Genomic DNA, 14,987 nt, shown 5'->3' on the forward strand with positions numbered 1-14,987 from the left:
TTATTATGCTCAGATTTGCCAAATAGAGGGCGAGAGAGAGCTTTGTACACGTCTCTGTGTGTAGAGTAAAGGTGGTCTAGAGTTTTTTCCCTCTGGTTGCACATTTAACATGCTGGTAGAGATAAGGTAGAACGGATATGAATTTCCCTGCATTAAAGTCCCCGGCCACTAGGAGCGCCGCCTCTGGAAGAGCGTTTTCCTGTTTGCTTATGACCGTATACAGCTCAATGAGTGCAGTTTTAGTGCCAGCATCGGTTTGCAGTTTGCAGCTACGAAAAATATAGATGTAAACTCTCTTGGTAAATAGTGTGGTCTACAGCTTATCATGAGATACTCTACCTCAGGCGAGCAAAACCTTGAGACTTCTTTATATTTCGTGCACCAGCCGTTGTTTACAAATATACATAGGCCTGCCACCCCTTGTCTTACCAGAGGCTGCTGTTCTATCCTGCCGAAAAAGCTTAAAACCTGCCAGCTGTATGTTAATCATGTCGTCGTTCAGCCACGACTCGGTGAAACATATGATATTACAGTTTTTAATGTCCCGTTGGTAGGATATACGTGCTCATAGTTTGTCTATTTTATTATCGATTATCTCCGTCTTTTCCTGCAAATGATTGGGATGAGGGCCTTGTCTGGTGTCTGGAGTAAATCCTTCCTGTCCGACTTGTTGAAGAAGAAGAATTCCTCCAGTACGGGAGTAATCGCTGCCCTGATATCAAGAAGCTCTTTTCCGTCATAAGACACGGTGGCAGAAACATTATGGCACAAACATTATGTACAAAATACGTTACAAATGACGTGAAAAAACATACATAATAGCACAATTGGTTACGGGATCGTAAAACGGCAGCCATCTCCTTCGGCGCCATTATAATGGCCCAATATGATATCTCACAGTCTGTCTGACACGATCATATGCGGGTGAATCATTAAAAACATTATCACTATGGCTGAAGACAAGTTCAAAAACATTTGAAGAGACTGTTTTATGTAATGCATCAATTCATGTCCCTTTCTTTTACCAGGTACAGTACACTAACCACCTGGCCATGCCAGGAAGGAGGAACAGATGCAGCCTTTGAGTCATAATAGTCATAACAGAAGATATCTCCATTTACACCAGTCACGCAAAAACTACATAACATCTTGTTCTGTACTGTATTGATACAGTACTGCACTGTATTGATACAGTACACAATGGATGGACCAGGATCGTGGCTTCCCTGTAGGATACTGTGAGACGTACTGTACAGCATAGTGGAGGAAAGCATTGTTATGATTATGGCTGCATATTAAATCAGGATAATCTGATTGTTTTGCAAACACATGAGCACTAGATGAACGTCACACAATGTACCACTTCCTCCAGATCCCACCGGGTCCAACATAACTACAACAAGACTGGTCTTTTATGAAATAGCCAATGGGCTTGTAGTCATTCAATGTCCTATTATTGAAATGAAAGGTCTAACGGATGTATGTGTCTAAGCTAATGTCCTATGTGTCATTTAAAGGTCATTTTGCTCAAAGGACTGTGTTATTTTTTTTTTTTTTTTTTTTTTAGCTACTGCACATACACACAGTGGATAAAACATTAGAAACACCTTCCTAATATTGAGTTGCCTCAATTCGTCGGGGCATGGACTCTACAAGGTGTCGAAAGCGCTCCACAGGGATGCTGGCCCATGTTGACTTCAACGCTTCCCATGATTGTGTCAAGTTGGCTGGATGTCCTTTGGGTGGGGGACCATTCTTGATACACACAGGAAACTGTTGAGACTGAAAAACCCAGCAGCGTTGCAGTTCTTGACACACCCAAACTGGTGCGCCTGGCACCTACTACCATACCCTGTTCAAAGGCACTTAAATATTTTTTCTTGCCCATTCACCCTCTGAATGGCACACAGACACAATCCATGTCTCAATTCTCTCAAGGCTTAAAAATCCTTCTTTACCATGTCTCCTCTGCTTCATCTACACTGATCTATAAGGGATCATAGCATTCACCTGGTCAGTCTATGTCATGTAATGTTTTGTACTCTCAGTGTTTGTCTTTATTATAGGAAGTAATTTATGTATGCATGTCTATGTACATGTACCGTACATGATGTGTGTAGGTGGGCCATGTTCTTTCTTCTGCCCTCTATATGTGGGCGGAAGCGTGTAATTATTATTATTATGAGAGAGAGAGAGAGAGAGAGAGAGAGAGAGAGAGAGAGAGAGAGAGAGAGAGAGAGAGAGAGAGAGAGAGAGAGAGAGAGAGAGAGAGAGAGAGAGAGAGAGAGAGAGAGAGAGAGAGAGAGAGAGAGAGAGAGAGAGAGAGAGAGCAACCACAGCAGAACTCGAGACAGAGCTGTATTTCCTTTTTTTTGTTGAGTTTTTATAAAACCTTTATTTTCTACTCAATTGTTAACATAAATAATGACATACTGTCTTTTCAGAAATGAAACACCAAATGTAATTCGTAAAAAAAAGACAAAAATACACAAAAAATACTAAAATAACAAAAAAATTCAACAAAAAAAAAAACTAAAGAACCTATACATTCAACTTATTTCTCCAACAAAAAATTGTTTCCCCTCCTCTACAAAACCAAGCGCTCCTTCGTATGCCCACTTCTCCTCAAACAATGGGAGATCTTTTACAGCTGAGTAGAACTCAAAATCCACTTTTATTCTTATTTTCACTAATCCTTTAAAAACACATCTTACATCCTGCCCATATCCCGTTTCTATCTTATGTTTCCTACTCAGAAAAATGGACATCTTTGCTTGTCCCAAAATAAAATTTAACAGTTGACATTTTCTTTTCTGTTGCTTTCTATATTGAAACCCCAAAATAAAAACAGTGTTATTGAAAATCTCCCCTACAGCTTTAAACAAAGACTCCAGCATCTCCAAGAGAGGTTTTATCCTCTCACACTCCATAAAACAGTGAAAAATGGTTTCTCTTGGAAATGAGACGTCTTCATCTTGTACCTTCTTCTTGTGGCTATGAAGCATACCCCACTCTTCTGCTGACAAAGCCTTCCTGCAGCTTCCCAGCAGTTGTCCTACCATCCTTTCTGACCTCACCCCCAAATGTTCAGCCACCCGTCTTCCATCCATTAAGGCGGGCCCAGCCATGGCCATTAATCTTGGAAAAATGTGGAACAGCTGCAGTTGTGCAATCAAGTCTTGCCCCATACACCAGAGGTTCCTCCAACAGCCAATGCACTGACTCCGCTGAAGTTCGTCTGGACACCTTCATTATGCTCCACACCCTAAGAAGGCCTCTGTAAAACGGAGGTATTCCCTCCCTAGAAATCTGGCTACTATCAACCAAAAATAAAGCTTTCTTTAAACCTAATCCTCCAACCTGCTGTAATACAAGATCTGCCACCCCTCTCCAAACCACATTTTCCGGTCCATAAAGCAACCTTTGAATAAACTGCAACCGGAAAGCAGCAGCCCTACTAGCAAGATGTACAAGACCTTGTCCCCCCTCCTCTTTTGACAAATACAAAACACTTTGTGGAACCCAGTGATATTTATCCCAAAAGAAATCCACAATTATTGCCTGTATCTTAGCCAGCAGGCCAGATGGTGGTTCTAAAACTGACAACCGATGCCACAGTGCAGAGGCAATCACATTGTTAACTATAATAGTGCGCCCCCTATATGACATACGAGATAGCAACCAACGCCATTTCCTTATCCTCCCTTCCACCATTTCAACCACCCCAATCCAATTTTTTTCCATAGTCCCCTCATCTCCCAGGTACACTCCAAGATACTTAAAACCTCCCTTACACCATTCCAGCCCCCTGGCAAAGCCATGATCCCTCCAGACCATTCTCCAATCTGTAAAGCACAACTCTTTTCCCAATTTACCTTTGCAGAGGATATTCCCCTAAAACGATCAACCATTAGACTCAAACTATCCACCTCCGCTTGATTTTTCACTAAAACAACTACATCATCAGCATAGGCTGAGAGACGAATAGGAGGAATATCCCTTGAAAGGTACACCCCCTCAATGCGACTTCTAATGCTATTTAGTAGTGGCTCTATAGCAATGGCATATAACATTCCCGACAAAGAACATCCCTGCCTAATACCTCTACACACTTTAAAAGGAGCACTCAAACCACCGTTAACTTTCAATACACTTTCAATGTCACCATATATCACCTCTATCATGGCAATAAAACCAGAGCTGAACCCAAACGCCTCCAAAGTGTACCATAAATATTGATGTTCAACTCGGTCAAATGCCTTTTCCTGATCAATTGAAATTAGACCAGCATCCAACCCAATAGCCCTAGAGACGTCCAAAAATCACGAATCAGAGAAATGTTATCCCCTATCTGCCTGCCAGGAACACAGTAGGACTGGTCCGTATGTATGATCTGCCCCATCACCTCCCTCAACCTGTTGGACAAAGCCTTTGACAGGATCTTATAATCAGTGCACAATAAAGCCACCGGCCTCCAGTTCTTCACCTCCCTAGGGTCACCCTTTTTGGGCAGTAGGGTGAGGACAGCCCTTCTGCAGCTTATTGGTAGTAACCCTCCGGTTAAACTATCATTAACTACTGCTAGCCAATCCTCTCCCAACATAACCCAAAAAGACTTTAAAAAATCAACGGGAAGCCCATCAATGCCTGGTGCCCTTCCATTTTCCATGCCTTTTAATGCAGTGTATAACTCCTGCAAAGACAATGGTTGCTCAAGCTCAACCTGAGCTTCTGCAGCCACCTGTGGGAGTCCATCAAGGAACTGCTGTGTCACTTTTTTATCCTCTTTGTACTCACACTTGTAGAGCTCAGCATAGAACTCTACTGCCCTCTTTCTAATTTTCACCTCGTCTAGTGAGCTCTTGTCCAACAGCTGATTTGAGACAATGAATAATTTTTCTTTGTCCATTCTTTTTCTCTAAACCAAAGAAAAATTTGGATGAGGCATCCATTTCAGAGATTCCCTGAAACTTACTTCTCACCAATGCCCCCTGTGCTCTGATACCCAGCAAGTCTGCCAATGCAGCTTTTTTCCTCTTGAGGGCCTGAGTGTGGCATCGATCTCCTGTGGTCTCAACCAACGTCATGAGTTCCACTATTTCAGTCTCTAGGGCTTTCATTGATCTGGTGATATCCTTGGTGACATTCCTCGTGTATTGCTTACAGAATTGTTGAATCTGGATTTTCCCTATATCCCACCACTGTTGAAGGGATACAAAACTGGCCTTTTGAGACCTCCACCTCTCCCAGAAAAAACTAAAACATTTCCTGAAGTGAGCATCACTCAATAAAGTTATGTTAAAATGCCAGTATGCGCTTTTAGGTTTTACATCGTTAATGAACACCACCTCTGTTATTAAACAATGATCAGAAAAACCCACTGGGGTTATCACACTTGATTTACAGACCTGAGATTGATGCTCAAAACAATAAAACCTATCTAACCTGGCCATAGAGATGGTGTTCTCTCTCACATGCACCCAGGTATACTGCCTTGTGCCTCCATGTTGACTCCGCCAAATATCACACAGTTCATTTGTTACAATGAGACGTTTTAAAAAAGTCCTTGAGGCTATATGAGGTTCTTTGTGATTTCTATCTAAATCACTGACTGTGCAGTTCAAATCCCCAGCAATAAATAAATAATCTTCTTTGTTACATTTCTCAATGGTATTTGATAATGTCTCTAAAAAGCATACCCTCTCAACTGCCACCACTGGGGCATATACATTTATCAGACACATAGTGATGTTTTCATACCTTACTCTAACTTTTAATAACCTCCCCTCAACTACCTCTTCAACCTCATATGACAAAGGCAAAAACCATTTTGAGAACAAGATGGCCACACCCCCACTTTTTGAGTTTTTATGACTACACACCACTGTCCCCCGCCCCACTGTTGCCACATAACTTCATTTTCCAAATTACTATGCGTTTCTTGTAGAAAAATTATGTCACTTCCCTTTCCCCTAATTAACTCATACACTATGGCTCTTTTTTTAACGTCTCTTGCCCCATTTACGTTTAAAGAAGAAATCTTAACCTGTTGGGTCTAGGGGGCAGCATTTGCACGTCTGGATAAAAAAAATGTACCCGATTTAATCTGGTTACTAATCCTACCCAGTAACTAGAATATGCATATACTTATTATATATGGATAGAAAACACTCTAAAGTTTCCAAAACTGTTTGAATGGTGTCTGTGAGTATAACAGAACTCATTTGGCAGGCAAAACCCTGAGACATTTTCTGACAGGAAGTGGATACCTGATGTGTTGTATTGATTTTAAACCTATCCCATTGAAAAACACAGGGGTTTAGGAATATTTTGGCACTTCCTATTGCTTCCACTAGATGTCACCAGCCTTTACAAAGTGTTTTGAGTCTTCTGGAGGGAGATCTGACCGAACAAGAGCCATGGAACGGTGATGTCCCATTAGACACCTGGCGCGCTACTTCATGTTGGGTACCCTCGTTCCAATACGTTATAAAAGGCTATGCATTCGTCCACCTTGAATATTATTCATGTTCTGGTTAAAAAAGGCCCTAATGATTTATGCTATACAACGTTTGACATGTTTGAACGAACGGAAATATATTTTTTCCCCTCGTTCATGACGAGAAGTCCGGCTGGCTTACATCATGTGCTAACGAGACGGAGATTTTTGGACATAAATGATGAGCTTTTTTGAACAAAACTACATTCGTTATGGACCTGTGATACCTGGAAGTGACATCTGATGAAGAGAATCAAAGGTAATGGATTATTTACATAGTATTTTCGATTTTAGATCTCCCCAACATGACGTCTAGTCTGTATCGCAACGCGTATTTTTCTGGGCACAGTGCTCAGATTATTGCAAAGTGTGATTTCCCAGTAAGGTTATTTTTAAATCTGGCAAGTTGATTGCGTTCAAAAGATGTAAATCTATAATTCTTTAAATGACAATATAATATTTTACCAATGTTTTCTAATTTTAATTATTTAATTTGTGACGCTGACTTGACTGCCGGTTATTGGAGGGAAACGATTTCCTCAACATCAATGCCATAGTAAAACGCTGTTTTTGTATATAAATATGAACTTGATAGAACTAAAAATGCATGCATTGTCTAACATAATGTCCTAGGAGTGTCATCTGATGGAGATTGTAAAAGGTTAGTGTATCATTTAACTGGTTTTATGGTTTTGGTGACCCTGTCTTTGACTTGACAAAACATTACACACAACTCTTGTAAATGTACTGTCCTAACATACTCTAAATTTATGCTTTCGCCGTAAAACCTTTTTGAAATCGTAAAACGTGGTTAGATTAAGGAGATGTTTATCTTTCAAATGGTGTAACATAGTTGTATTTTTGAAAAATTTGAATTTTGACATTTATTTGGATTCAAATTTGCCGCTCTTGAAATGCACCTGCTGTTGATGGAGTGCACCACAGGTGGCACGCTAGCGTCCCACCTAGCCCCAAGAGGTTAAAACTGCTCATGGATGAAAAAAAAATACAGAGGAAGACCCAGAAACCACATCTCTTTACATACTTAAAGCTGCGATTGAACTCTTTCATTTTCTTTAGAATTTTCATCACTTATCACTCTCGTGACCACTTTCTTGAGTCTAGCAATTTCAGGGCTTGTCAAACTTCCCCCTGTTATTTTTGACATCAGAAACTTTGCTGATTCAATAAACAATTCACTTTCAGGGAAAAAATCTGTTACATTATAATCCTGCATATATTTCTTCCCTTTTGTCAACTTCAGAAATTGACGTACCTTCTCAATCCCATACCTCCCTTCCACCCCATTTATCTCACTATTTTGTTGTGACGCGTCAGATGACTCACTCTCGCTATCCTCCCCAGAAGAAAACTCCATCTCTACAACCTGTTTATCTTCAATTGAATTATTAATCTCTACCTTCCTCTTGGAATTAGACCCTTCACCACCCCTTACATTCTTCCTCTTACTTCTCGGTACTTTGAAAACAGCTGCTTCCTTTTCCATTATTTCAATCTCCTCTTGACCTCCAATTTCATTTTCCAGCACCACCTCAGCGACGGCAGTCGCAATCTCACCGACTGTTTCCCCTCCCTCTTTGTTCTGATCTACCACAATTGCCCCCGTATCCACAATGCCTTCCTCTCCTACTTTTCCTACCACATCTGCCCACCTTCTCCCTTCTCCTGCACCCTTAGCATGTTCATCCCTTCGCGGTGGTGCGTTAGCTGCACCGGCACTAGAGCTGCTACCGGGCTCTGCGTGCTCATTCTCGGGACAATTACGCACCAAATGCCCCTCTCTTCCACAGCCAAAGCATTTCATTGATTCAGTAGAAGCGTAGAAGACATAATCAAATCCATCAATCTTAAAACTGAATGCTAAATTCAGTTCATCAGTGTCCTTTTTTTAAATCATATGCACTTGTCTCCTATGAGACACGACATGTTTCAGCAACGGAGATTTGCATCCAAAAAGAACCTTCTTTATTGTTGATACAATTTGACCATGACGAGATAACTCTCGCTCCAACACTTCATCTCTAACAAATGGTGGCACGTTAGAAAGTATAACTTTCTTTGCCGGATTCATAAGCGGAAATACCGGTGTCTGTGTCTCCCGCAACACAACACCACTCTCAACTATCGTATTCACCTTTTCAATGGAATCTAAGAATATCACTACAGCGCTATTCATCCTTGAGGCTGATTTGATACTATCACACCCAATGATAGCACCCACTGCCAAGCTACATTCTTCCACTGAACACCCGGCCGCAGCAGGAATCTTTACTCCATGTCGCCGACTAAGTTTTTCAAACTCCAAACTTCCGCGAGTGGCCATTGCAACCAGCCCCACCTGCTGGTTGTGCCCTCGCGAAAACCAACCTCAACGATCCCACCACCCCTATACGTGCTTAGTGATATTTAGACAAGATACCCTTAAAACAACTAAACTAATCAACACATATATATATATATATATATATATATATATACACACACCAAAACCCAATAGAGTGAAGATAATTCCAGTCGCTCTCACAATCACTCCTGCTTCACGACTCACTCCCAGCATGTACTCCAACGAGAGAGAGAGAGAGAGAGAGAGAGAGAGACCTCAGATTCTCTCCTGATTTCAGTCAGATAAAAAAATAAATTGCAAACACAAAAGCAGGACGTTTTCTTGCTTAAAGAGATAGTTCTCCCAAATTACTAAATTAAATATTGGTTTCCGTACCCTGTAAGCAGTCTATGGACAAGGTATGACAGGCACAAATCCCATTCAAGTCATGGGACCGTTATTATAATCTTTCGCTGCATCATGTTAAAACGTTAGCATGTGGATGTGCCAGAGAAACTCAACCAACGCATGGATTGCTGTCATACCTTGTCCATAGACTGCTTACAGGGAAAGGAAACCAATGTGTCATTTTGTATTTTGAGTGAACTACCCTCATCCAAAAATGCTAAATGCGTCTCTTTGTGAGTGGAAGGGAATCGTCCCAGAGGATGAGGACCGTCTGAGGCAGCAGGGAACATGATTGATGAGTGAAATTGGTCTTCTATGGAGTCTGCCTTTGTCTCTTTAGGGGATAATAAACTGTAATCAGATAGCCGTAAACTGCAAATAGTTTGCTTGACCTCGAGACCACTATGGACGATGGGTGTGATGCATTGAAATGTAACAGCTCTTAATATATCTTGCTACAGTGGTTTTGTCTGGTGTTTTCTTTTCAGGGTTCAGCCATGAGGGCAAGACTGAGTAGAGTAGATCTTTTTGTAATCATTGTGTCATTGATTGAATGCACCGGTACTATAGGTTTTCCATCAAGACTGTCCAAGTTGTTACTGCACATCAACGTTAGCGGTGGCGGTGGCAAGCGATCTCTATTCTGTCACACCCCTACCTCTAAAGATAAGGAACGTTAAGTTCAAGCTTTAATATTTGAACAGTCTTAGTTAAGGAAAAGTGATGAAGTGGCTCTGTGCAAATTCTACTACTTAGCAATTAAGACCGCCAGCTGAAATCACGACAGCACAGAGGTAATAAACCCACCATCTGACAACAAGGTTCACAACTACTGTCTTAGTAGAACAGGTGTGTTTGGTAGTGACAACACAACAACAAGTAGTAAGAGATTTACCATTACCATCTATATATATATATAACTACTATGGATGAACGTCAGCATTCTGACATATTTCTAATGAGGTGTCTGCTGCAACATAATCCCATCAACATTTTCTCCCTGAATGTACACCTCAGATATCTGTGTTTAAAAAAAAAAAATCCAAACGTATTCTTCATTTCAGCCAAGCAGAAGATCTGTAGCTCATATGCAAACAACTATTGTGGCCATCCCCAAAATAGACGACGAACACGACACAGCTGCACAATAGCAATGATTATTAAATCCGCTCTCCCACAAAGAATGAACTCTGCCTCGCTGACTGACAAAACAACATGAACATTCATCAATGCCAATAAAAACACAATGCAAGTTATCCCCAATGGCCCAGCATGGAGCACATGTGACCCGCAAAGGAGTTTTTCTTACCTGTAACAGATAGTTCTGTAGTTCTTCTCACCACGAAGCTGCCAAACTGTAATTCACACGTGTAATTTCCAATGTCATCTTCACGCACCTCCCGGATAGAGAGAGTATCTCTTCTCCTTACAATGCTTTGTCTCCACTGCTTTGGCTTGCATTCCTTTGATTCAAATAGAGAGAAGGCATATGAATGTAAAACAACACGAAGAAACAGAAAAGCAGTATACAGTTGGACTTAGATTACACTTTTTACAACATACAATGTAGACGTAGAAAAAATGGACGCCTGACGAAATGCATCGAGCCATTCCAAACTTCAAACATCTCTTTGATCACAAATGCATTCTCATCTTGTATTTAGTGTTGTTGTATTGAGTTCCTGTTTTTGGCAAGACGAGTGTGATCGATTATACATTATATCGCTAAGTTCCCACTAGAAGAACAATGTATGGGGTTGAAGCAGTTAATTTTGGTGGGAATGAACCCAGAGGATGAACGAGGCCTTTGGAAAAGGGAACTTGTGCCACACAAACTCATTCACCCACAGCAGGAAAACTGGAATACCGTGGGTTGGTTCCACCTGCGCTCGCGGGTCTCCCAGAACTCAATCAGCTCCGCTTCCAGAGACAGAGCAAATAACTACAATATTCTAGGGCCACAGTCATTATCCATGTTTTAATTTGATTCACTGGGAAACTGAAGAAGCACTGTGGCCATCTAATCCGACATTCATATAGTTTGATGAATTGTCCCCAGGCCTCCGTCGGCTACTCTGTCAGTCTGCTGTTACACTGTGGGCAGGCGGCCGGGGCCGGTGAGGGCCACTGGTCGACTCAGATAGCCAGACTTCTGACTATGAGGACCCCCTCCAGTCGTTTGTGGGGGGGAGAAAAGGAGTTCATTTCTTTGTCTTCTAGACTATTTACATCATGAACGTGGGCTGTGGCCCCCTTTCCCCAGATGGTTTAAGTCTCATGAAAAACAAATGACATCTCAGGGGGTGCTCTGCAGAGTGGCTGTGAGTTATGGGTGGATAAATCTACCTATGGTCATCAAGCAAGCACATAGGCTGCTAGACAATACATACTAAGTATGGTTAGACTAAAATAATTTAAAATAATAAAAAAATGTCATTTCAATTTTTTTCAATACATTTACATGATCATACAGTTCTGATTATACGCTGATAAATATATGTGTCACATTTGATAAATGACACATAGCAGCGGTTTCCCAGACACATACTAGGCCTAATCCTGGGCTAAAAAGCAGGCTCAGTGGAGAACCTGCCTTAATTTGTATCCTTGAAACTGCTCCTATGGCATTCAATCTGAAATAAGTTACAGACATAATGTTATAGTGGAGTCTTACCTTGTACCATACTATCTCTGGCTCCTTCCCCGGCTGGACATAATCCTCAATGTCCGGACAGGTGATATCTTTACTTTTGCTTAACTCTGCCTTCTCGAAGTACCTCATTTTGGAGTTGTAGCAGAGGTCTGTGTCGTTCTCCGCCACTGTCAGTGACATGGACACTTTCATACAATATGTGGAATTCCTGAAAAACACAAGTGAACAAATTAATAAGTTTCATCATTTTTGTATAACATTGTTCTCTCACGCCACTATCACTATATGTTGACAGGTATTAATACAGTATACATTTGATGAAACGGTAATAAACTGTAATAAAGCCCTTTTGTGGGGGAAAACTAATTCTGCTTGGCTGGGCCTGGCTCCCCAGTGGGTGGGCGTATGGCTGTGCCCCTGCCTAGTCACGGGAAGTCCATAGATTAGGGCCAAATGAATGTATTTCAATTGACTGATTTCCTTATATATACTGCAACTCAGTAAAAATCATTTATATGTTTGTCCAGTATACATTTGGAAAGTAAATGCAGATACGTTTCTAACAGATCAAAACATTCTTAACTCATTAAGCTTTTGGAGTCAGCCCTACTTGTTTGATCTAAACCATTGACACTCAGATACAGTGAGCCATCTGGTTCGGGGGGAGAATATGGGAAAGTTTGACATTCTACTCTCTCGTCAATGTGAAAAATCATCTCTTCACCTCCACTCAGCCGTGGCTGGTTGTCCGAACCGTTCATACAGAGCTGCATTGTGTTTTCTCACCCATCCAGGAGGAATGGAAATGATGAGGGAGAGATGAACCTGGCTATCACAAATTATCGATGGCAACGACAAAAGAAAAGTGGGGAAAGCCGAGGTGGAAGGGAGACGAGGGCTAATGCAGAACGGCAGTTCTGAAAGTCAACAGCAGTGAAGATTGAGTGAGCCTTTTGTTTCAACGTGTTATGCAGATACAGCGCAAGCTAGCAGAAAATTACTTGCCAGAATTGATATTTTGTAACTGGTCACACCTGACAGAGAAAAGCCTATCAGCCCAGAAGACTACAACTGTGACTGTAATGCATAGGATACAGTTGAGAAAGCTGTGAGGGTATAATGTAAATGCCAGGTCTGGCAACCCAGCCATGTACAACACTATGGCACCATACCGTGTGGTACAATTTCACTGTGCTCAGTCTAATAATCACTCTGTGTTGAATCTGTACAACTGTTCAATAACAATTGGCCCACACCAGCAGGAACTCCAGTAGCATGCTCACGTAAATGAGCAGGGAGTTTGCGTCGATTGCAGTATACCCTTCCACAGCCATAGTAATACATCAGTCATTACACCTGGTTGAGGTTTTTTATAGCTAGGTAAACAGGTTCATGTTTGGCCTTTGACTCCAGATGAGTGATTCTTAGGCAAGGATCCACGGCTATTTGAAATCAACGGACAGAGGTATTGAGTGTGCAGGGAATTCCATACAATGTCAGAGGGAAAAGCCAGCCTAATGTGATCAATGAGCTCAATCAGTGTGACCTTTGATCCGTCTATGCATCTACAGCTAATAAGATTGTCTCCACTCACGACTAGCATCAGTAGCTGTGTAGCCTGGTTCTTCAAGAGGGTAAGCACTGTATCAATTGGCCCATAATATCAAATCCTTCTGGTCTACAGATTTCAACAAATTACAACATTTAGGAAAACCTCATTGGGTAATTTCAGGGGCGCAAGCTGGTAACACAGGTTTGAGGCTGAACCAACAACCAATTATAAACAAGTGGAATCCTTCTATAATTGCCACGGCATTCGCGCAGCCTCGCAAATTAGCAAGCAGTAAGCAAAAGCCCGGTCGGTCCATAGTCAGACACACCCTCTACTGGGCACCGCGGTCTGTCCGATTAAGTCTGCCCATTTTATGAAGAGGAGGATGCAAATGCGACATGATGTGGAGATTATCCCAGACAACTCGCACCAGATGGACACCTGTGCAAATGAGATCCCCCGGGTCTTGCTCCCCCTGTTAAATATTCTGGGCAGTGCTGATAAACTCGCCCGGTGGGAGAGGGAGAGAGAATAGTGTCAGCCTGGCTGTTGAGTGATCGATGGCCCGGGCCAACACTTTGTCCTACGATGTCTTTCCAACGGTTCACATTCGTCACACTGCCTTTTAAGCAAGAGAGCCAGGTGGATGGAGAACAGTACCGCTTTGTTTTCAGTAGCACTATCTAGACTGTATATTCATGAACAATGTGGCCAGGACAAACACACCGCTTTCAGTCCACTGTACATCAATTACTGTATAGTCATAACTAAATGTCTACTAGACAGGAAGTATAGGCTACTGTATACTGCAGTGGTTCCCAACTCCGGTCCTCCAGTACCCCCAACAGCACACATTTTTGTTGTAGCCCCAGACAAAAACACCTGGTTCAACTTGTCAAGGGCTTGATGATTAGTTGACAAGTAGAAACAGGTGTGCTTGTCGAGGGCCACAACAAAAACATGTACTGCTAGGGGTCCTTGAGGACCGGAGTTGGGAAACACTGGCATAGTGCATACTAAAGTATTCAGCTGAGTATACTTTTAGATATATTGGTTATACCAAGGTAATACCACAATATTAATGACAGCATGTCAATGGGAGCTGACGAGAGGCTGCTGTGCAATGTCAAGGCAATGACAGACAGATACCATGCAGTTCATATTAGAGTGGAGAACACCTTGGCTGACAGTTTGCACACAGAGAGCCGGAGGGCAAATGGAGGATTTGTTTCTATAATAGAAATGGTTGTTGCAATATGCGACAGGGAAGGAGGTCATGGCTAGAAGGGGTAAAGCTTTTGTGATATTGATGGCAAAAGTAGTTTTTTTGGCATTTTAGCTAACCCTTTTCCTAAACTTAACCTAATTCTCCTAACCTGCTATGTTAATTCCCTTAACCTGCTGCTTAAGTTCTCCTAACCTACTACAAAAAGTCAAATCTGACAAAAGCTGTATACCATCTAGTCAAATCCAGGGTAGGAGTAATGGATGGTAGGTCAACGATGAACTGACTACCTCACCTTATTAAAAT

At 41.7% G+C, this 14,987-nt stretch overlaps 1 protein-coding gene across 2 annotated transcripts in view; it reads right to left on the reverse strand.

The window, feature by feature from the left end:
- LOC106575569 (interleukin-1 receptor accessory protein-like 1) overlaps positions 1-14,987 on the reverse strand; it is a 412,584-nt gene that overhangs the window by 261,929 nt on the left and 135,668 nt on the right. For both annotated transcript variants that reach the window (XM_045699174.1, XM_045699173.1), the window contains exons 4-5: positions 11,926-12,112; positions 10,561-10,714 (exon numbers count right to left, since the gene is read on the reverse strand). In XM_045699174.1, the coding sequence (XP_045555130.1) occupies positions 10,561-10,714; positions 11,926-12,112 (341 nt within the window). The remainder of the gene's footprint in view (positions 1-10,560; positions 10,715-11,925; positions 12,113-14,987) is intronic.

Source organism: Salmo salar, chromosome ssa17 (genome assembly GCF_905237065.1).
Source record: "Salmo salar chromosome ssa17, Ssal_v3.1, whole genome shotgun sequence".
Lineage (NCBI taxonomy): Eukaryota > Metazoa > Chordata > Actinopteri > Salmoniformes > Salmonidae > Salmo > Salmo salar.